This window comes from Cornus florida, unplaced genomic scaffold, assembly GCF_030987335.1.
Source record: "Cornus florida cultivar Cherokee Brave unplaced genomic scaffold, ASM3098733v1 CherokeeBrave_3.0.0_Hap2_Chr07, whole genome shotgun sequence".
In the NCBI taxonomy this organism is placed as follows: domain Eukaryota; kingdom Viridiplantae; phylum Streptophyta; class Magnoliopsida; order Cornales; family Cornaceae; genus Cornus; species Cornus florida.
This window is the reverse complement of record NW_026775577.1, coordinates 11,271,376-11,295,486: the sequence shown is the minus strand read 5'-3', so window position 1 is coordinate 11,295,486 and position 24,111 is coordinate 11,271,376. Positions and strand designations below refer to the sequence as shown.

Sequence of the window (24,111 nt, the reverse complement as noted above, 5' to 3'; positions counted from 1 at the left end):
ATTAACGGCAATTATGATTTGAAAATTTTGACATCCCCTTATACTTTAATATATAAATATCACGGATCGAATTGGGTTGTGATTGGATCCGTAAGTGATAGATTAAACTTTTTTTGAATCTGTCGCTGATATGTGGACAGATTCACTAAATTATTTATCCAATCCTATTTAATATGCAATTAAGACAATAAACATAAATTAATCATATCTGTAGCGATCAATCAAGCTAAAAAATTAATGACATAAAAAAAATTTTGAAGCTCAAAAATTAAGAAAAATATTCGTTTTCTAGACATTTTTGCACCATCAAGAAGCCATCCAATTCTAGCAAAAGCCTATAATCTTTGGAAAAATTATAGTACAACTGTATTTTTTTTCTTTCCCTTTTCCCTTTATTCTTATTCTTTGTCTTGTTTCATTAGAATTATTCTTATTCTTCGATTAAGTATTCGTATTATTTGTTGACTTGTGAATACAAAGTACTTTCTCCTCTATTGTGTTGGTGTTCGATTACTTTTCGATATTATATTATGCAAAACAAAATATAATAAAAATGGTATTATATTATGCAAAACAAAATATAATAAATGCATCTTTTTTCAATAGTACTGTGTGTTTGCTTGAATTTAACCAAAAAAAAAAAAAATTGAAATGCATTTGTTTGTTTAAATAAATTGAAGTGTCAAATGTCATTTTAAATTTTTATAAAATAAATAAATAAATAAAATACAAAATGAGAAATGAAAGTCAATGCAGTTTTGTGGACGTGGCGTAGAAGTCAGTGAAATTTTTTGTAACGTGGCGTGATATGATTGGAAGTTGCCTGATTTGATTCTAACGCTTTGACCATCTTTGTCGTGTGGCGGCGAAACCCTAAAACCCACTTTTTTGCCGTTTTCAGTGAAGAGTTGGAAACACCATGACATCGTAACTCCTCTGCGTGTTGTTCACTGACCCACCCATGCAATAAAATGACTAAAATGCCCTCGCGAATTGAATCCCTCAAACCTTCACTGATTCAACAAAGCCAGAAATACCAGTGGCAATTCAGATAATTCGTACTCGACGGCTCTTTCAGAAAGATTGTAATTTAGAACTACAAGAAACCCCACAAGCCAAAGTCTTATATAGTATTTAAATACATATATATATATGTATGTATGTATGTACACATATCTATGATACGGTGTCTGTTCACAAGCCGTCCTCAATTGAGAACAACCCGAGAAATTCACATTTTCAGGTGAATTTTTTTCCAGAGTATGTGTTTATGCGTGTGTGTTTATATGTGTGATTTTGAGGTTCTGTGATTCGAATCGTAGGTTGAGAAGCTCAGAGAAGTCGGTAATGGCGCCTCCGCCGATACTTTCCTTAGCTCTGCCATCAGAAACGGGTCGAGTTCTCAGTATTCAGTCTCACACTGTTCAGGTGTGGTTTCTTGCTTACACATAATTTTGTATTTTGAGAAAATTGAACAATTTTTGGGTTTAATTGCTTGTACATTAATTCTGATTTATATAATTTCGGTGTTTATTTACATGTATCATTCATGGTTTATATAACTCTGATTTGGTTAGATAAATAATCACATGCGCACATACTAATAAATCTTAATTCGACAAACGGAAATTAGCCCAAATGGTATGATGTCTTCTCCCCAACGGGGAGTTTTAAGTGTTCGAAATACATTGTGGGTGTGTGACCATTCGGGAAAAATAAAAATAAAACTTAATTCAAGGAGGTAGCTGGTTTGAACTTCAAAGTATGTGAAGTTTCAAACATGGGGCATAATGAGAAAGGAAAAGCACACCTATATGGGTTTTGAAAAATGACGTGAAATTTGTTTCACAACATTTTTTTAACTTGGTGATGAGTGCACTAATTTGATCTTATAGTAACTTGAGGATTATAACACTGATTGAGTTGGGGGGAAAAGGAGGAGTTTGTGCTGCATTGGGTGATCTTATGCAATCACTTTATTACGAATCAAATGGGCTTATATTACCTTTTGTCAGAATTAATATTTTTGACAATTCTTATCATGCAAGTGGTATGTTGTTTTGTGTCAAGCAATGAATAGCTTTTGTGTTTTTGTATGGTGTTGTGGTGCATTTTTAATGTAGATATTGAACCTGAAACATTGGCGGCTTTCAGTTTTTACTGGATGTGTCCCAATCTCATCATTGCAGATGCGACATGCCTTTCTTGGTTACACTGTCAAATGAAATTCCCTGGGTGCTTGAGTAGTGAGCACTTGGAAGATGTATTTTCTAGGACAATGGCATGCGCGGGTGGCATTGTCAATTTCCCTGTTTAGGGATTGAGGCTGCTACAGTTCTTTTTTTGTGTGTATATTCTGTGGAGATATTCTAAATCAATGTTATCTTATTAAATGTGATCATGTATTTATGAAACTAAAGGGGTGAATATCTCCTCACCTTGTCATATTTTGGTGAGTTGTCTGGTTGGTTCATGACTATTGGAGAGTTTGTGCAATTCGTTTTTTTTTTTTTTTTTTTTTTGCTGGACAATTCTGTGTTGCCATCTTGCAGATTATGAATGTGATTGAATTGTAAATTTAGGTGAATATGATTGGCGCCAACCTCAATTATCCAGGTTGTATGGTTATGAAATGCATCCAAATCTGGCTACTTTGTATCCTGGAGTAACTTCCTCTGCTGTTCAGACTTCGGAGGAAGTGAGAGAAAAATATAGTAGGAGAATTATGAACTTATGTACAATTTGGCTCCTCAATGAAGGTATATGCATGGTCGGTCAGTGGTTGGGATGAGGACTGCTGCCATTATATCTCCAAGACTAAATTATTGAGCACACGTTTAGAACTATCCTTGTAGTGCTACTATTACATAAGCATAACTGGAAGTAGAATGTATTTCCAAGACTAAATTATTGTTTCTTCATTTATTCATCCATTTGGCAAATTTTTACTTTAGAATTATATGAGTAGGAATCGGAGCAAATGATTATAGGTTCGAAGGTTGATCCTTGATATGCATGAGTGACTTTCAGAAAGAGGAACAGAGAACAATTAAAAATATCATGTAATTAGGAGTGTCTACATCTTTTTCCTTTTTGATTGATCTTGCTATAAGAAGTGACAATACAGGTCTTCTGTTCTGCTTTTGATAACACTTTTCATGTGCTTGTAGTCATACATTATAAAAGAAATTTTATATGGGTTAGGATAAAAAAAATCACCTTTATTATCTTCATTTCTTTTTTTAAGTGCCTCTGTTATTGTTGCAATTACAGTGTAATGGATCTTTATGGACTGAGCTGTATATATCATTGATACCCTCTCATACTTGAGTTAAATTGTCATAGTTGACATTCAATTCCTTTCTGTAGCATCAAATTTTTGGTTTTTTTTAATCATTAATTTAGTTATCATTCTTGTGTTTTTTAAAAAATAAATATTTCTAAAGGATGGATTCAACGAGATTTCCACTTCCAAATGGAAATAATGGAATCACTCATTAAATAATGTGCTAACATATGCTGTTCATGCAGTTTTTTTTTTTTTTTTTTTTTTTTTTAAAAGGTCTTCTGCAGATTATAATTTACTTTCTTTGGTTGGCATCATCTCCGATATCCTTTTCTTTAGGGGTATGTTGGTAACAAATCAGCTGTATTCCCTCTTCAACTACTGGGCTATGATGTGGACCCAATCAATTCGGTGCAGTTTTCAAACCATACAGGCAAGCTGCTTATATCACTTCATTCAAACATTCTGAGGCCAAACATATGGTGCAAGGTCTTCTGTGAAATTTTAATATGTTCGGGCATGAAATCCTGCTCAAACTTTATGTTAGATCATGGTTTAATCAACTTGGGGATATTGCAGGTTACCCAACTTTTAAGGGTCAAGTTTTAAATGGACAACAACTAAAGGAGTTAATAGAAGGCCTCGAAGGCAATGATTTATTATACTACACCCATTTGTTGACAGGTATGTTAGATTGAATTGCTGCATTAAAAGGCTGTGGTCTTTAAAATATTGGTTTTGTCTTACCTTACAGACCAGTAGCTACATCGGTTTATGGATGTGTTACAATAGGCATATAGAAATGGCACTTTGAAAGAGCTCTTGGTTATTTTCTAAAATAGCATTGTTAGAGTCAACGCGCACACACACACACACACACACACTCATGCTTCTTACACCATTGTATCTATCCCTTTCCCCCATTTAATTATTGATCCATTAAATGGAATGTGTTTTCTTGATTTAATATTCACACCTAGACATGTGGCCAATCCCATTGATATGGGATTGAGGCAAGGATGATGACGACAACAACCTAAAGGTATTGACATGCAATATATATTGGACTTGTAATTTTAGTAGAGATTTTATGGTTTCACATTCAATTGCTTAATGCCTTTTTCCTGATTAATTTATTTAGATTTTAAATTTGGAATTTGTAAAAGTATTAATGAGAGTTATCATACAATGAAGGGTGTTATAACTAAAATGTAGGTTCTTCAACTTTTTCTTGAAATGGTTTAGGATATTGCTTGGTTTACCAAAATAGTTCAGTTATAAAACTGGTGTTTTCCCAAACATTTTATACCTTTAAATTGATATCGTTTGTGTTTGAAAAGGAAAAAAAAAAAAAAAAAAAATAGCATTTTGAATTGCTAAAACACTGCTCAGTACCTCAGTGGACGTCAGCTGCCCTTGTTGCCTTGGCTTTAAATTGACTGATTCTTTCTTCAAGATTCAGAGGCTTCTGAACTTGGATTTGACTTGCGGGGTAAACTTTACATGGAATGAATGCAAGACATTTTATTGTTTACAGACCTTAGATCATTCTTCCAAGCTGCATCTATATACATATAAATATTAATTTTCCCCATCAGTTTGAAATGAACCAAGTCTACTTGTCTTTAGAATCTCAATTATTTGCAGTTTTGCCAATTTAGAAACTTTGTTGAATCTGCTTGTTTGATGTTTTTGTTTAATGCATTTCTTTACTTTAATTTGGCATTTTCTCTGCATGTCTACATTTAATGTGGCATTAAGTCTGATTGGTTTATTTGTAGGTTATATTGGTTCCGTTTCCTTTTTGAACACTGTATTAGAAGTCATCAATAAGCTTCGGTCTGTCAATCCCGAACTTACATATGGTGAGTAGATGCTGAATACTGCAAAGGTCTACGCTCTTCATAACTAAAAGTTGTTTGTAATGCCCTCTTTTTTCTTCTTTTGTTAAATCTCCAGCAAGCCTTTTATACCTCTCATGAATAGTTATTATATGATGGAAGTATGGACCTTGGTTTTGTTGCTGAGTCGAGGCCTTAGTAATTTACAATCTATAACATATTAATCAACTTTAAAAAAATAAATAAAAAAATAGTACACTTACATGGAATTTTTATTATTTTAAGGGAGCTTGAATTTATACGATTTCCTATTTATTCTTGAATGCCCAAAATGTGATTGTTGTTGCCAACAACTCAAAATTCTTTTTGTGCCAATAAACACGATCAAAAGTGAAATTGCAAACTAAAATCACTTCTAGCCATTTCAACCGCAATGCTATACATGCTAGGAATAAATTGTGTTGTTTTAATTCTAACAAAAAAATTACTCTTGTATTCTTCCAAATCATTATTGACATTCTCCCTAATGTGCTTATTAATTGCATGATATAGTGGTACTGTCTGGTCCGCTAATTCCATGTTGTGTCCTGTCCTGTACTGCCAATGATGAACAACGTTGATTTATATTTGGAGGTCTCAAATTGATTGCTTAATTGAAATTTATTGTCACCTTGGGTTGGACTAATGGCCACTGAGAACTATATAAAAGTGCTAGCCCAGTGCATGAGGCTCCCGCCATTGCTGGTTCCGGAGAAGATTTATGCAGCTTTACCTCTGTATGCAGAGAGACTATTCCCATTTCGAACCCGTGACCTCCAAGTTACAATGGAGCATCATTGCGCCAAGGCTCACCCTCGACCACTTTGAACTATGTGTTGCCAAAATTACATAAAAGTCCAAATCATAGAAAATGATATGTGTAGGATATACTTGGTGAAAATACAAACACATTAAATTGTTAAATGATTGATTCCTATTAGGTGCAAACAATTTCTTGAAAGAGGAGGGGGGGTTGTGTTTGGTTTGTACCAACTAGGAATTTTTTTTTTTTTTTTTTTTCTTGCCATATATTTGATTCACAAGACAGTGCCTCTAATGGTGAAATCTATTTCATTGTCTGGTTTTCTACCTAATTCAGATATATAGGCTGCTGTGGCTTCTTAAACATATGCTTTTTATTTTATTTTATTTCATTATAATAGGACTTTCTTGTCTTAGTTTGTGATCCAGTGCTGGGTGATGAAGGAAAGCTTTATGTCCCTCCAGAATTAGTATCAGTTTATCGCGAGAAGGTAATTTTTAATTTTCCTACTTTAAATTAGCCTTGTGAATATCATAAAGGCCGTTAACCTATGCTAGTCTTATCAATTCATTGTGCTAAATGAGTAGACTGCACATACACTTAGCCTTTGGTTTTTATTTAGACAAGTTGGCCACCCTGACTCAAACCATGCTTTCATAATTGACATCCCATCTTTTACTGCTGTACCAGTACCGAGCAATGATTCCTAGCAAAGGAATTGTTTCCGTTTTCGGGCATTAGAAAGACTTACAGATTGTAACTCTCCAAATTTTTGTTTATTTGGTCATAGATAAAAAATTAATTGGACGTGCACCAATGTGATATGTACTTCAATGTATTTGGATTTTGTAATTGTTTGACTCGGATAAAAATTTATGCTTACCGATTATTTATACTGCTCTTTTGGAATTTGAGGTGGGTAAAATCTCTACTTCTGAAATAAAAGTCATTACACACTGCTGGTCCTGTACATAAGTTGTGCTGGGGAGGGTCAGAATAGAGAGCAACCTAGTATTTGCTATTATTCTGCACAAAGTGGTTGCTAGCAGACATGAATCCACATCCACTTGCTTGTCAGCCCGAGATTTTACTTTGCACCAAGTGATAGCCTGTCAATCTGTGTCATTAATATTGAATTAAAATTTAATTGCATCTTCCTGAATAGTTGCCTTTTGTTTAATTATTCTTCACAGAAATGTCAGCAATTCATTTTGAATTTGATATTATGGTCATTAACTTTTGTAACCCCTCTTTTTTGTTTAGGTTATCCCTGTTGCTTCAATGTTGACTCCTAACCAGTTTGAAGCAGAACAGTTAACCGGGTTCAGGTAATCACTTCATCCTACTTTTAAGATAGATCAAGATGGTGAAGCTTATCATATTCTGGTAAACTTTATATTTTCTTGTTTGTTTAATTTGTAATCAAATCAGGGCTATGACAAAATTAATGGGTTAACAAACAATAAATCTTGTATATATACAAATAAGAAGCTTGTTGAAACCTCAAAATTTACTTTCCAAAACAAAAAAAAAAAAAAATAGTTCAAAAGTTTTTGCTGTGTTGTAATTAATGATCTCATTACTCTACATTGTATCACGTGGGCATATCCTTTGTGAACGTATCAACTGATACTTCTTGTAGAAATTTATGTAACGTAGTTCTCATGTGTTCATTCTCCTACAGCCGAGTGCCTGCCTGTAATTGAGTTATTTATGCTATGGCCCTATGGGGTATACAATCGCCAAAAAATTCAGATTTTGTCCTGTGATGCTTGATAAAAATAAGCTGCATCTAATTGTTATATATTGTGCTTTTTCATTGCACCAAACATTTGTGCCTTAAGTAGGTTTACTTGTTACAGGATTGGGTCTGAACAAGATGGCCGTGAAGCTTGCAACATTCTTCACACTGCTGGACCATCAAAGGTTTTTGTTAACTACTTGTATCTGAGACCCAACAAGAAAGTTGCCCTTTGAATACTTGATTCTTCTTTGAACATGCAAGATTTTTATTTAGACCTTATTTCCGTCTTTAATCTATTTTTAAGAAAGTCTAACATATTGCTTCTATTTTCATCATTTCTTTTATTTTCTCTTCTTGTCTCTTTTGGTGAAAATGTAATGTTTCTTTCATTATCCTATGTAATAATGTGCCAGAATACTTGTGTTAGAATCACAAATATTATTGCACCTTAGTATTTGGAGCAAACTGATCAATCTAGTTGATTGAAGCCTAAAATATGAACTCATACTTGGTGTATTTTCTATTAGATTCTGTTAGTTTTTTCATTGAAGAAAGCTACAGTACAGCATCTTGGTTAAGTAGATTTCATTTTCCTTAATGGATTGTCAGAATCCACCAAAAAATGAATTTCCATGTCCGGTAGCATCAATATTGGTGGACACTATTTTCTTGGTCTAATTGAAAGCATTATTGCTACCATGCCAGAATACTTGTGTTAGAATCACAATTATTATTGCACCTTAGTATGTGGAGCAAACTGATCAATCTAGTTGATTGAAGCCTAAAATATCAACTCATACTCGGTGTATTTTCTCTTAGATTCTGTTAGTTTTTTCATTGAAGAAAGCTGCAATACAGCATCTTGGTTAAGCAGATTCCCTTTTCCTTAATGGATTGTCATAATCCACCAAAAAATGAATTTCCATGTCCGGTAGCATCAATATTGGTGGACACTATTTTCTTGGTCTAATTGAAAGCATTATTGCTACCATGCCAGAATACTTGTGTTAGAATCACAATTATTATTGCACCTTAGTATGTGGAGCAAACTGATCAATCTAGTTGATTGAAGCCTAAAATATCAACTCATACTCGGTGTATTTTCTCTTAGATTCTGTTAGTTTTTTCATTGAAGAAAGCTACAATACAGCATCTTGGTTAAGCAGATTCCCTTTTCCTTAATGGATTGTCATAATCCACCAAAAAATGAATTTCCATGTCCGGTTGCATCAATATTGTTGGACACTATTTTCTTGGTCTAATTGAAAGCATTATTGCTACCATGAACCATACACACACCCACACAGGTCTAACTGAAAGCATTAGACTTTTAGCGTTATGGCTTGTCCTAGTGCTTTAGTAGCACGTAAAGCTTCTATTTTTTTTCTGATAAGTAGTAGCATGTATTGCTTCTATAAAAGAGAGTAAACATGTAAACTATGGAGCTGTCTAATTGATTAGGTGAGGTCATGCTGTAATAGCTTCCACATTTTGGAAGTTTTGTTCTAATTCACTTGACGAAACCTTATACCCCAAAATGCCAGACATTCTCAAGGGAGTCATCCTGAAAAATCTTTTGATTAGTTGGAAGATGATTTACTGACCTAAAATGGAACGTGTGTAATTTGGTATTTTGGTCCTTAGGAACAAAACCCTAGGAAATTGTTCTAGAGATTTCTCTTTGCCATTCGGTGATTTATGTCAACTGGACTCATCCCTTTATCCATGAGTACCCATGTCGGCTCAGCACAACATAGATGTGGATTTGGGATGTGGGTATATATAAGGTATAAGAGAAGAAGGAAAGGAGGAAAGGAAAGCAAGAAAAGATATGCACCTTTAGCAATTTAAATATTTCCAAGATGTCTTTGTTGCTTGAAAACCATGCCACTTCTACGATTTGATGATTTTAAATAGAGATGATGCCATCTTATTGTAGTAAGCATTAACCAAATTAAATGCGATTATAAATCTGCAACAAGTAAAGATTATAATTATGCAAAACTTTTAAACATTTATTATCATAAATTTTCATAATCAAGTACTAAATGCAATTAATAAAAGTAGTGAAACATAAATTTATGGGTTTTGTCAAATATTTCATGACTTTGAAAATATGGTCCATTAAATGATATAGAACATTCTAATTTACTAGTCATTTGGCTCATTTGATTAGAAAAAAAATGATATGAACGAATCATTTAAAAATAATAGGCACTCCCTTTTTTTTTTTAGCCTGGAACCTATATTAAGAAGTGCGAGTCCAAGGGCTTTATGCCAGCCTGACTGAAGGGGCATGATGTGTACTTAGTTGAGGCGCTCTAGCTGAGCCTTGACGAGCCTGGGGATTTTTTGGAGCTTAGGCGAGCCTTAACAACTAGGAAGTTTCCGTACCCAATTTTGGGACACTTCAACACTTGAGCAGTGTTCTTTATCCTATGTTTTGGAGGTTATAAGGATCGGGCCCTTAGAAGTTAGACAAGCAGCCAAACCGAACATGCACTCAGGCCACATTGTCAGTGATTTAGAGTAAGAAAATGGTTCCACCCCCACCCCTTCTTTCTTTTGTTTATTGGTGATGGATGTATTCTTTATTTGTAGTATGGTTCATGGTGGGTTCTCCTTGACTCTCCTGTTTAAAAAAAAAAAAAATGAGATTTACCATATTTTAATCTTAAGCAAATAAAGCTTGTATCTGCTTGCAATCGCTAATTTAGTCACTTATGTTCCTCACACACAATGGTGAAAACCAGTCTCATCTCATTAAACAAATCTCACTCTCATGTTCATAAAATAATAAACAAAATAGAAGAGCTGCTCGCTCTTATAAAAGAAAAACAAGTAAAAGAAGGAGAGGAGGAGGTATCTCCATGTTGACATAAACAGAAAAGTACACCAGTTGCTGCACTTTAAATGATGATTCTTCATAGCATAGCTTGTGTGGCTACAGACATTTACTCTTAATATTGTCTCTATCTAATGTATTTGCCATTGCCCTGCTTAGTAGATAATTTGCTCATTAGGAGTTGCACTTCTGCAATTTCTTGTCGCCATTTTTTTTCCTTGTGGTAGACAAAATGTTCGCATTCCTTGTCTTATTCTTTTAACAGATGGAGCATGTTTCTTTCTGCGAAACAAAAACTTATTAATTCTATAGAAAAATTCTTTCTCTGTCTCATTGACTATTTTAATATAGAATTTTATGTATGTGAGAGCACCTTTGCTGTGAATTTTATTTAGATTTGTTTATGTAAATTATTTGACAAATAATATTACCTTGTTTAACTATAATGTTCACATCTCTAGTAATTTTTTATTGGTCTTTTGTCACATTTCAGGTTGTTATAACAAGCATAAATTTAGATGGCAATCTTCTACTCATTGGCAGTCATCAAAAGGAAAAGGTGAACAGCTTATTATTTTTTATTTATTTATTTTTTTCACTCATTGGAAAGAGGGAAAAGAAAAAAAAAAAAACCGAAAAGAGATGGATAGATGTATGACCTTACCTTGCAATGAGCAATTGCGTGATCATGAATTTTTTCATGTCTTTTTTATATTTCTTGATTCATTCTATAAGCTTGTGTGAAGCTTGGAGATCTGAAAATATTTTTCATCCTCGATTTCTAATTTATTTCCGTATTGATTTCTAAGTTTATTTTTTGATGTACTCAATCATGATAATCATCAAAAGCTTAGAAATGTACTTCAGTTCTTGTGTTTCTCAAAGAAGAAGAACTGGCTTAGTTAGTAAGGCATTTGGTAGTAAGACCATATGCTTTGTATTCATCACCTATGGAGCTTGAATAATGTTTTCATCTCTTCACCTAGTCACTCTTCCACTTATCATTATAAAGTTACTAAATACTTGCAACTTCAAATGTTATAGGGCCAGTCTCCTGAGCAATTCAAGATTCTGATACCCAAAATTCCTGCTTATTTCACGGTATGCTATTTTCCTTTAAAATTCTATCTTTTGCATAACTACTTATGGCTGTATTGATAATCATAAATATTTTCTGCCCAGCGTCTAATAAGTAAATGCATTTTAGTTTTTCTTAGAACTCCTAGTCTCTGTTTTTATTAAGTCAATTAGTTTGTAAAAGCATTCTTGGCACACCAAGTTCGCATATAGGTGGCATCAGCCTCCCCTAAAATATTCAGGATGTGACTCTCTGCTGTAGTGGTGAATATATTTTATTTAGCATTCTTCTAGGTAGTTTTGCTAAGTTTTTTGGTTACGTCATGGTGTTGCCAATTCCGTTCGACTCGAGTCTAATCCCTCTGGATATAGGCAATCACCTTCAAATCAAGTGCGTCAGAGAGAGGCAAACATGACACATCTCGTTCTTGATTGGTCGCCAGAGACGACTCAGCTACTCATGCGGGTTGATTCTTACTATAGTAATTTTTCTTATGTCAAAGGGATGATTATGCATTCAAAAGAAAGAACAGCTAGAAGTCATTATTTGTTGAATCATTTATTGAGAAAGTCTTAGCAAGAAGAGAGAATAATTTGGCACATATATTCATCTCGGTTGGTAGTATTTCACCCATATGATATGGCATATGCTGGTTTATTGATGATGGCAGAGTGGCACCAAATTAACTTCTAAGCCATCATACTGACTGTAAAGGAAATAGCTGAATAAAATGTTTTGTTATTCTACTAGTGCATGAAAAAAATTGAATGAGTGACTTGGATCTTGGGTGGAAACTATCATTTGGACATGCAAAGAAAAGGAAATTGAAGTATGGACGTCTTGTAAGTGAAGATGAAATGCCTTTTTAAAGTTGTTGCCCTATTTTTCTGGGAACGTAACATACCTGTGTTGACAGAGGGATGCATCCATAAAAGGAATTATTTATAGCTTTAATTGAGATAAATGATACAATGCCTAAACACAGATGCTTCAAATTGAGCCATCAGCTGGACCTTATTCTGACTAGTGGGTGAGTTTTTCCCCTTATACTGTAAACTTGAATAATCCAGGGGTCACTTTAGAACTTGATCCTTGGATCTTATTCTGACTAATGGGCTAGTTTGCTTTTAAAACCTCAAAATTCTTTTAAACCTCTTTTGTACCCTACTGTAAGCCTCCATTTATTCTTCTGCTGAAATCTCTGATCGTCATGTTGCCATAAACAAGAACCTTTTTTCTTGACTGCAGATCACCCCCCTCTTCCATTTTTTGAACCATCACAATTAGGACAGATTGTGTATTTATTTCACTACACAATGGGAAGCTTGCTCTACCACTTGTAGCACATATTGGAGATCCATTAAGTTTTCTATTAATAAGAGAAACAATACAACAGATTGCTCCTTCTTGTTGACCACCCATATAAGTAATTGTTATGATATTGATCCCATGAGGATCATGATCGACATTTTCTGTATTGTAGCCTTATTTTTCCCTACTACAGTCATCTTTATAATTTCATAACTAAGATTTGTAATTGCTTGAATAATTTTACTTTTCATTTAATCTAAAATCATGTTGAATAATAAGCAATTTTTTTTAACATAGATTTAAATTTAATTATGTTGTTGCAACAGTTAATTCTCTATAAGATATCGTACCTGATGTATATGTGTACATGATTGTAGGGAACGGGAGATTTAACTACTGCATTATTACTTGGATGGAGTAATGTAATACCTCTAATTGTTTGCCAGCTTAAGCCTACTTTTGTGTCATTTTTGCCTTTAACCTCTTGGTTCTAATTGTAATTGGTCTTTTTTATTGTCCAGAAATATCCTGCCAATCTTGACAAAGCAGCAGAGCTTGCTGTATCGAGTGTGCAGGTATTTCTCATTCTGTTTTTGGGATTGCTTCTTACTTAATACTCACATGATCTCAATACTTCCCTTGCAAATTCTACATAATGATCACTCGAGTGACATTGCAAAGTTTCTATTACCTTCCCTTGTTAAACCATCTTAATCTTGGATATTGAATGATGTAGTGACATCGATTTTCAATATGAAAATTCAGACCCTCTCTTTGATGATATATTTATGAACACTAACTTATTAGGTGTATTGTTGTCAGATTTTTTGCTATGTATTCCATTTATAAAAATTATACCTGTGAAAAACCTAAGGCCCTCTAGTTTTTGAAAAAGGAAATAAAATTTTGAAGGGGAAAAAACCCATTTTTATGGGCTTATTAAACTAAATTTTGGAAGTCAAAAAGGATTTAGAAGACATCAAGGTGTGGAGGCGCTAAAAAGGTATGCTCCTACTCGGCGGTCTCTCATAGAAGATGAGAGTTGGTCGACATAGAGAAAAAGCTGCTCGACTGGTTTGACTTGAGAGACTCAGTCAGATGTTTCATCCCTCTTCCGTGACAAGTATTGGGTAGCTTCTTTCTTACCAGCGTGTATGGCAGTCTGATAGTGAGAATCTTTCTGTTGAATGGCTGGGATGGTCCTAGGGGGTTAGGATCCCCTCATTGGACCCTCTTTAGGCCTGCTTGAATGGTATGAACGGAGAACATTTTGTGTTCTTTGTTCTATTTGAGACTTGATTGCAGTTGCTCCTGTTGCAGCTCTGCTCTGGTTTCAGGAAGTTATTAGAGGCAATGAGCATAGAGACAGAGGCGGGGCTTGCAGCTGGTGAATGAATAGTTTATTTGGGAGAAAGGATTAGATTTGTGATGGAAATATTGTGCCACATAGGAGTAGGAGCAAGAGTTCTAGGGTTATATATTAGGGGTTGCATGTTTATTTTCTTATTTTAAGATTTCCTTAATTTTATGGTTTATCTCTTCCTATTTTTTAGCTTATTGGATTGCTAGACATCTGCCTCTCTACCGCCTACCCTTCTGGGATCAATCACCCAATACCCGGATCTCCAACCTCCGTCTGTCTCACCACAGAACACATAACTTATTTAGAGCATATTTTAGGTATATTGATAGCCGTCTCATAGCCCTCTATACTCATAGACCACCCTGATATAACACATCTGCCTATAGATATGGTTTGATATGTGATCATTACGTTTTTAATTGATTGAGATTATTGATACAGATTTCTATCCCTAATTTCTTCTTCTTCTTCCCCCTATTCTTCTTCTCTCCTCTCATCTTCTTTCTCCTCTCTTCTCTTCTCTAATTGTTCTTTCTCATCCGTTTCTTCATCAATATGAGGACACATATTTATGTTGTAGTCTTGTAGTGTTTGCAGTAGGAAGGGATCAGTATGAGATGTAATTTCAAGTCAAGGGTTAAATTTAAAAATAGGCATCTGGGAAAAAGCAAAAAAGTTGAGGTGCTTTTTCTGAGAAATGTGAACAAGCAAAAAAGGAAAAAGAGAAAGCAGAGTAGCCAAAACCAAGAGATATTGCAGAATTGTAGAGTCAATGCAAAATTATTTATGGATTTACTCGAGCTAAATAGATTTTCCAGCCAAAATTCTTTCTTCTGGTCAACTTTTAGATTTTGATCATTTTATATTAAACTACTGTCAGTTGTTCTGGAAAAAATCTAGGCAGGCCTTTTATGCGAGAAGGTTCTAGATCTAACCCTTTTTGTGCTTTGATTTGTTTTAAATCAAAAGTATTTTGAGGTCTTTATAAAGGCATCAACAATTATGTTGAGAGAATCAAAGAATTGAAGTAAATGCAGGAATGGTAAACCTCAAATGTGAATTGCCTTAAGCATGAGAGAAGGGAGACTATAATGATGTTGAATATTTTAGCTTGCAATAATTGGTGTTTGGGTGGTGTCGAAGGAGTGAAGGACTATTGCAAATACCGTATCTATGGGTTATAACTCCTAATATTGCTGTATAAACCTAATACTTCCTAATGCCTAACCCAAATAGCTGCAGTATAAGCCCGGTACTTCCTCTTTATCTGTGGACTTAAGTAGGTTAATATGGGTTATAACTAATTTAGTGCTTAAAATGCATATTCCAGGAAAATGATTTTTTTTTTTCCTTTTTTTTTGAGAGGTTACTATTACCACTGTGATTCTTCATGCTTTGTTTTTTCTGCTAGACCGCTAGTTACTCCACGTTTTTCTCTCTCTGGAATTTTCTTCGAGAGGCCTGCATGGAATGTTGCTTGCTGAACAATTGTATGCTTTTGGAGAACAAGCAATACCTGCCATGCCTGATCCAATTAATTTGACCTAAAACACATTTGACTAATGAAACTGTAGTGTACGTTTAGGGTTTGGTTTCATTTTCGTACTGGATCCTGATGTTTTGCTGATTGATGACTCGAATTTTTCCAACATTTGCAGGCACTTCTTATGAGGACGCTGAAGGACTATGAAACCGCCGGATTTGACCCCCAATCGAGCAGCTTGGAGATTCGATTGATTCAAAGCCAGGGTGACATTCGCAATCCACAAGTTAATTACAAGGCTGAGAGATACAACTAATCAGTGTTAACAATAATTATCATTTATTTGATACAATAAACAGTGCCTGTTCTCATAGCATCTCATTTTGCCATGAATATGGTATTTAACTATGTATTAAACTAAAATTTCATTTATGCCATATGTTCTTTTGGCAGTATAGGTCATCACCACAAACAGAAGATATGCATAATATTGAATTATATATGCAGCAAAGTTAGTTACCTGTACTAAGGAATAATAAGGTTTCTTGTTGGGGTCACCAACATACACAAAAATCATATATTTGTCCTCATGGAATTGAAAAGAACAATCCTGGACTTTTTTGACAAACCGCACGCTCACACCTGCTTGCACGAAAACAACAGACAAGAATGCTAATTTGATGTGTGCTTCCGTATGCAGTGTGATAAGATTTGATTTCATTGCAACAACATTTAGAGATGTCAATTTGATCCTGCCCTAAGGGGACGGGTCGGGTGTATTTTAATAATTTTTGGATTTGAAAATGAGAATCAATGTTCGTCTGGTGATATTATATCATTGGCGAGCGTTAATTATATTTTGCTAGATAAGTAAATTTATATTTATTATGTCAGCATTTAATCAATGGATAGTGCCATATAATTAGCATTAAAATTAAAAAAGATGGCAAAACACCATGCTCTGCCCTACCCTGTTTAAAACAATTTTGGGAGATGAGTGAAAACCTGCGCGGTTCCCGTGCCACTCTATTTATATTAAGAATTTACTATTTTATTCTTTATATATATATATATATATATATATGCTCTTTTAATGTTATAAATGTTATTTGGTTAGTTTGGTTTGAAAGAATATTTAATTAATTTGTATTTTTAAATATGATTTTTTAAAAATTTGAGTGAGAAAAATTAAAAAAAATAAAATAAAAAAATTGAATGTGAATTTAAACGGATTTTCGTCACAAAACTCACCGAATGGTTTAGCCGAATTCTGCTAAGCCTTTGATTTCTTGAAACTTGAAAGGTAGCCTTCGGCCGAACTAGTCGATGAGACCTTTAGACTTAAATGTCATTTTCCAATTCATATGTATGCCCACATTTATTTGATAGTTAAACAATTCATTCCGTTTGGTTATGCAAAAATGGCCAGAAGGCTCAATTCCCGCGTTTTCCTACTTCCCACTCTCTTCAGAATCCCTAAAACCCAGATAAAATCGCCAAACTCGCCTCTTAGATTACAAACCCTTTCTGATTCAGTTCTGATAAGTTCAAGAAACCCAATAAATGGCTGGTCTTGCCCAATTTTACAAGGTTTGGTTTCACCCATGACCTTACTTTACTCTTTACATTGTTGGAATCCATTTATTTCATTCTCAGTTAGTTTACATTTCAGATGAACATGAAATTCATATCAAATTAGTTTATATGTACGTCTTGTTTTATGATTTCATTGTTTGTGAACATTTACGGGATGTGATGAACTTGTTCAATATGAAGTGTATTTAATGCAGAGTATGTGTTTGTAAAAGTTCCTCTGAGAAGGCAGTGATTGGTTGCTTGTGTATGTTACTTAGCCTGATTCTGCCTTTTTTTTATTTTTTATTTTTTTGATTTATCAAATTGTGTGTTAATGGGCGTGGTATGCATGCCAAAGGCTTCTTCTTTGTCTTGGAATTTTCTCTGAGATTTAGCTGAATCGCGAAGGTGAAGATCAGTTTAAGCTCTCCCTACATTTGTTATTTGTCCTGCGATTGCAAAGCAAGCAACAACCCAAGTCAGTCTCATCTGCGGTTGAACGCAGCTTCACAGAGAGAGAGAGTTCGAGCTGTGTTTTGGAAGTTTAGGAGGAAAAGTACAGCCTTAAGTGGAAAAAAGTGAAGAAATTTCAGGATAAACAAAGAGAGAGAGATGGTTTGTTGTCCTTGTAAGTTTGGAGGAAAATCCAGGGGTTGTACTTCAAATTTTTAAGAGGTTTCAGAGAAAGCAGTGAAAGAAAATGAAAAATAGAAGAATATAAATTTTAGGAGGGAAACCACAAGGGAACTCATATGGACGTTTTTTTTTTTTTTTTTAAAAGATTTAAATAAGTGAATTCATTAAAAAAAAAAAAAAAAAAATTTCTCAGAGTATTGCATCTTCTGAACAATATAAGTATAAAATTTAGATTTTCAATATTGGATTCTTTGAGCTTATTGTCTACATATTGATTGCTTTCAAGTTTCAAGTGTGAGGATGCATATATTATCTATACCTGCAGTGACTTCTCATAAACCTATGTCTTTGTCTGTCTTCTAGTTGAAGGATTTCTCATAGTCATTGGTATTGAGTCTATTGACTGAGCAAAAACAGGTGACATATGTAACTATAAAACTCAAATTTTTTCTCACGTAAGTGTTCGACTCCGTAGGATTGGCTTTTAGAGGTTACTTTTAAAAGTGTCACCAATTTACCCACACATGATAAATCCCCTCATGACTGCTGAATTTCCTGGAAAACTTCTTTCTCATCCTGGTTGTTCTTTATTCAATATCTCACGGTTATACCCTGGATAGAGGATAGGTTGAAACTTAAAAGAGTTCATGATAATTGATTTTTCACTGACTCAGGTTGACAGGAGTCATATGCTAATGCATCTGATTCTAAATGTTTTGGAACAACAAGTATAGACTCCTAGAGAAGCACTCAGAATCATTATGTTCACAAAGAATAGAATTTGTTTCTGATTCACTCATTGGTCTTTCCTTTGAAATTTTCCGTGTTGTATGATTAACATGTTTTCTGTCGCTGAGGCCCCGATTAAAATTTGAATGTTTGATTGCAGATAAGACAGATTTAGAAATGAGACCATGGAACCAAATATGTGTTGAGGTTGGAGTGGCTTCAACAATATTCTAAGATTCATTTATTTTTTCACAGCTTTCCCTGCAATATAGTTGCGCCTTTATAGTGTCATTTTTTAATTCTTAGACACAAACCTAAAATACTGTCAACTTATACAAAAAAGTAAAGTAAGAAGACTTCATGTGATCAACATTGAGTTTGCAAGTTGTATTATTAAAGTAACTCATACAAGCGCTCTACCATCCGAGCCAGACATGGTGAGGTAACTAATATCTACGGAATCAACTTTAATTTTTCTATTCAACTAAACTATACACATGATATATAGGGACATAATTTAGTTGTTTATGAGCTACAACTTGTATGGAAGAAAATTTATAAAATTTCCTCTTCTGTGTAGTGTTTGCAACAAAAGCCTAGTTTTGGTGAAAGTGTGTCCGCTATTTATTATGTGCTTCCTGTGGGCTAAAAGGTTCTGAATTATTTAAAATATGTTGCAGTATCACGATCATATGCTCGTGATGGACGTTCGTACTATGATCTCTTTGGCAGTGGAAAACCAGGAGATGAGGAATTCAGGAAGGCCTGGGAGAAGGAGACAGATGAAGAGAGTTGTCTCTGGACTGGAAGTGAAGATGACAGTGATACCGAAAAAGGACGAAGTCATCTTGAAGAAGAGATCAAGAAAGTAAAGCAGAAGGCAAAGGAGCACTCGGACCTCATTGATGGTGATGACAGTGATGAGTTGAGAAGTGTATGGTCTGAAAGTGATGAGGAGAAGACTCTGTGGACTGGTAGTGAAGGTGATGACGATGACGATATTCCTACTGACCCTTACCCAAATGAAAAAAGTGATGCACACATTGACAAATTGTTTGAGTTTGATGAAAAACCTAAATATCGAACAATCTCTGAACTCCTGAAAGCTGAGAACGAACCAGAAGAGTTGTCCCCAGGAAAGCAAGCTAGAAAACTTGCAGTTGAGAATGCTCTGAAAAAATTGAAAAAAGGGCCAGATGGGCGATACACCAATGTGTGGGAGGTCGCAAGTGATTTGGACATCTTGATTGGAGCATTTGAAAATGTTGTTTCAGGGCCAGAATATGCAGAACTTAGACAGGGAGGCCCTAAGAAATTAAATATTCAGTTTTTCAAGGATATACAAGCTCGAATGAGAGATCCGAACTATAAGTTCTCGCCTGAGTTAAAGTTAAAACCAAAGAGCAAGCTGGTCCCAAGAAAGAAATGGCAGAAGACACAATCCAGAAGAAGGAAAGCACAGAAGCGCTAGGTCATACTTTTTCCTTTTCCTCCCTTTGGTTTTATTTATTCAAATCAAACATGTATATTTGTTATCTTTTGGAATCATATTTCAAATGTTCATCCATATATACTGTATTACAATTTTGTTTTCTTTTATAAAATTAGCATGAATTGGTATAATTAACTGACTGTCCATGAATAGTAGATAATTTCTTCATTGCCTTGATAAATTTATTAACTCCCAAACTATGATGGCTTTGGTTCTAAGTTTTTTTCTGCATGGCTAACTTTGCTGGAAATTATGACAGACTGTATAAAATTCCTTTGGTGCAAGTAGAATTAATTTGCTCTCTCTTTTTTAATAATTCCTTCAACATTTGGATTATGGATTTTAAATTTTGATTCTTTTATGGGACTAGTAATTTGAGTCAGCCTAATAGTCAATTATGTAATAATTATTAATTGTAGGTAACAGAACCTCTAAGTTAATGATTGTCTAAGCGTCTCAGTTATGATTAGCAAAAATCCCTTTTAACTTCATACATAAAAAAGAATAATAATAACTATAAGATGCAACTTTTTATTTTTTTTATTTTTTATGAGTTGTGCTAGAAAAGGTGTGATCCACAGGATTCAAAGAATATGCTCATCTTCAATTACAATTAGTTTGTGTTTTAGTGAACTAGAATGCCTCTCTACTGTGAGGTCTGTTCGACTGCTTAGGAATCTGCTCTCCAGTCATGGAGAGGAAGAAATTAATGATCTCATAACTGTTGCAGCTCTGATATCATGTGAAAGTTCAGAGAGAAGCAAGAAATTTGGACTTTGAAGATGTTACATAAGCAACCTAAATTTGTTTGAACCACGGGACAGTTGCCCCGTATAACCAAAAGAGGTGAGGGTTCGAGTCCCGTAGTGTTGGGGAAGGTAAAAACCTTAATGGGCATGAAAAATAATTTAAACACAAATGACAGAACCAGCTTCAACATGAAATTCATATTACAAAAACCTTGTATAATCAGATTGGACCTAATCCTACCCAAAGTAGTAAGGAATCCAATATAGTATTATACTAATAATAGTAGGTGTTGTAAGGAAATCTGAAAGGTATATGATTCATCATCTGAGGTTGATGCATGTATATGTTGTCACGCATCATCATGTTGCCATTGATACTCATGTCCTGCAGGTCAGTGTTCTTCCCCATCATCTGAGATGGATGGTGATAATTGTATCCCTGCATGTTGTTCACCATCATGTATGATGATGGATGATAATATCCAAAACTTGGCAACCCTCCATAGGGACTTTGTAGCCCACCATAACCATTGCCTTGAAAACGTTGAAAACCAGCACAGTTGTCTTGAAAGCCTTCAAATCCCATCATGGAGTTCATGTTATCTTGAATATAGTCATCGCCAACAATTGTATATCCATCAGTGTTCTGATCAGTCTCACTTGTCATAGCCTCCTTTCCTAGATGCTGGTTCTGATATCTCTCATAGCCATAGCCCAACTCGTCTTCAACCTCTCCACCACTTGTAGGCCACATCATAGGGTGGCTTTCGGAGGCTTTTAGGCCTCTGATTGGACACTGCATCTGGTTCTGGACCCTATCTCCTTTGCTGTAATGTTCTTGGTTTTGGTTAGTCCAAAGCTCTGCATGCTTACCAGACCTGCCCAACTTCATGATTAAAGTAGCAGAATCTACAGTCCCTGTAACAGTGACCTTTTGTTGCTCTGCATCCACATCTACTATATAAACTCCTGAATTATATGAAAAAAAGAAAAAAAAAAAAAGATTTAGGTTTCACTCTGAAGTGATGGTGGGAAGTGAGCTCATGGTAAGAGTAACTCATATAGTAAAATAGAAATCAAAAAACAATATCAAGAACAATGGGCTTTTATTTATTGTTTTTATTATTTATTTGGAAATAAAGAATTTGAGAAACTAAACTATTAACCACTATATCCTCTTCATTCCTGCTATTTGTATTGGGCATTTGAAAATTTTTACAAAGGAAAATCTAATGATCTAGTCTCGTTTGAGCTCGTACCCTCATTTATTTAATCTTCTTTATGAGTCTCTCTAAATCTTGACCTAAAACTTGGTAGCTTGGATAGCAGCAAGATTGTAAATTTGGAACCCAGAAAGGGGTATGATATTAGATTGTTTAGTATTTTCCCCCAATGAAAAAGCAAGATTACAGCCCCAAAACAATATCAAAAGCTAAAATTTGTGAAGAGAACGACCTCAGATGAATGTTTTTCATATATATATATATATTTTATAAAAAAAAACCAAAATATATACTAATTAAAAAGAAAAGCAAAAAACAGAAAATGGAAAGGGAAGATCAGGGTTTTTGCAAGGTGGTACCTTCAATTCTCTTCAGTAGTTTCTTCACTTTCTGCCTACACCCATGACAATGTATCTGCACTTTGAGAACACAAGTCTGCCAAAAAAATGTATCAAACAAACAAACAAGAGTAATCAAAAGCAAATTTAACCTATCAAGTTGGGGGAAAAAAAAGGAATAAAAGAAAATGAAGTAAAATCAGTTTCTAGAGAAAGTGACAGAAAGTTGGTAGCAGTTAGAGAGTTGAGACCTCTATGTTTAGGAGGTTGAAATCATTTATGGACATTTTTCAACAGTGCTTGTGGATGTAAGATGTTGGTTGGGAAGAAAAACAAAGATGCCCAACAGATTCTTCTTCTTTCTGAGCTTCTTCACAGTGGTCTCATTGTTGGTTTTAAAAGCCAAGTTACAGCTTATTAGGGTACTGTTCGAACTGAATGGTATTGGGGACAGAATGCATTCATACACCAGTACTATACAATGCAAACGAACACTGTGTGTGTGTGTGAGAGAGAGAGAGAGAGAGAGGTAGGTCTAAAAGTTATGATTTGTCTAGGCACGGAGGCTTGACTAGCTAGGCACAGTGCATACTACATGTGCTAGTACATCTTGTCATGCAGTGGATCATTTTCTCGTGATGGGTCTGAAATGGTCATTCACTGTGGTTACACAAATCGGGAAACTTTGTTGTGATTTTAAATCTACAATATGTTGCATTTTCAAAGGTAAAAGTTATTCATGGTGTTAAATCTCTGTATAATTGGTTAAAAAAAAAAAAAAAAAAAAATCTCTATATAATTTGTTACATTGTATCTGGTAAGTGTGACGGATGAGTATTGTATTCTGGATATAAATAGTGTTGTGTTGACAATTTATATGCATAACAAATTATAGTACAAAATTTTGTAATGGAAAGGATTGGGTTCATGGTTTGACTCATGGAAAGGATTGTTAGCCGTTTGGCTCGTTTTGGAACGTTGTTTTAGTTAAACAATCACTACTACCAATATAACATAATCTGAATTTGAAGGATGATGAATAGAAATAAGTGAGTGGAGTGAAGTGCGGGTTCCATCACATAAAATCGCAGGTGATGGGATTTGGACTCCCAATCACATCACACTTGATTGGTATTTTTCAAATTTGAAAGATATATCATTTTTCTTATTACAATTATTATCAAACTTTTTATTGAAAAGTAATGGGAAGGTTTATTGCTAAAATCACTTATTAATTCTTCTATTCATTAGCTCGACCTAAAATATACGAGTTAGTCCAATACACACGATTTCTGTCATTGCAAGATTTTTGTGAAGGATTTGATGCAAACAATCTTCCCTCCCATTTGCACAGAGGTTATTTTCTGTTTTGAACTCATCACACACACACACATACACATACATATAAACTGTGGTTCCGACTTACAACATTGGCTTATGTTTGTATGATTTACTTGTCTCAACGGGGGTTATATTTTCTATATTTTAAAGAAAAATAATATATATGTTATTAAATAATGTGTGATTCATGAGCCGGGCTGATTGGGCCTTAAGACATTGATCCTGACCTCACCCCAAAAATGATTATTAGCCCATAAAAAAATAGCCGAGGCATG

General features: G+C 34.5%; 3 protein-coding genes across 3 annotated transcripts; 2 read left to right on the top strand and 1 right to left on the bottom strand.

Moving 5' to 3' along the window:
- The first annotated feature begins 895 nt into the window (after window positions 1-895).
- On the top strand, window positions 896-16,274 carry LOC132316620 (pyridoxal kinase). The gene is made up of 13 exons (XM_059815095.1): window positions 896-1,243; window positions 1,323-1,428; window positions 3,626-3,719; window positions 3,866-3,970; window positions 5,068-5,151; window positions 6,346-6,419; window positions 7,193-7,257; window positions 7,792-7,855; window positions 11,012-11,077; window positions 11,563-11,619; window positions 13,285-13,329; window positions 13,429-13,482; window positions 15,929-16,274. The coding sequence occupies exons 1-13, from the start codon at window positions 1,161-1,163 to the stop codon at window positions 16,067-16,069; spliced, it is 1,038 nt and encodes a 345-aa protein (XP_059671078.1). The 5' UTR covers window positions 896-1,160; the 3' UTR covers window positions 16,070-16,274.
- A 671-nt stretch (window positions 16,275-16,945) lies between these two features.
- Window positions 16,946-20,338, top strand: LOC132316618 (uncharacterized). The gene is made up of 2 exons (XM_059815093.1): window positions 16,946-17,343; window positions 19,374-20,338. Exons 1-2 carry the CDS (start codon window positions 17,118-17,120, stop codon window positions 20,162-20,164), a joined length of 1,017 nt encoding a protein of 338 aa, XP_059671076.1. The 5' UTR covers window positions 16,946-17,117; the 3' UTR covers window positions 20,165-20,338.
- Window positions 20,339-21,208: 870 nt separating this feature from the next.
- On the bottom strand, window positions 21,209-22,782 carry LOC132316249 (heavy metal-associated isoprenylated plant protein 37-like). The gene is made up of 3 exons (XM_059814759.1): window positions 22,747-22,782; window positions 22,517-22,592; window positions 21,209-21,903 (listed from the first exon to the last, which is right to left on the bottom strand). Exons 1-3 carry the CDS (start codon window positions 22,780-22,782, stop codon window positions 21,209-21,211), a joined length of 807 nt encoding a protein of 268 aa, XP_059670742.1.
- Between the last annotated feature and the right edge of the window lie 1,329 nt (window positions 22,783-24,111).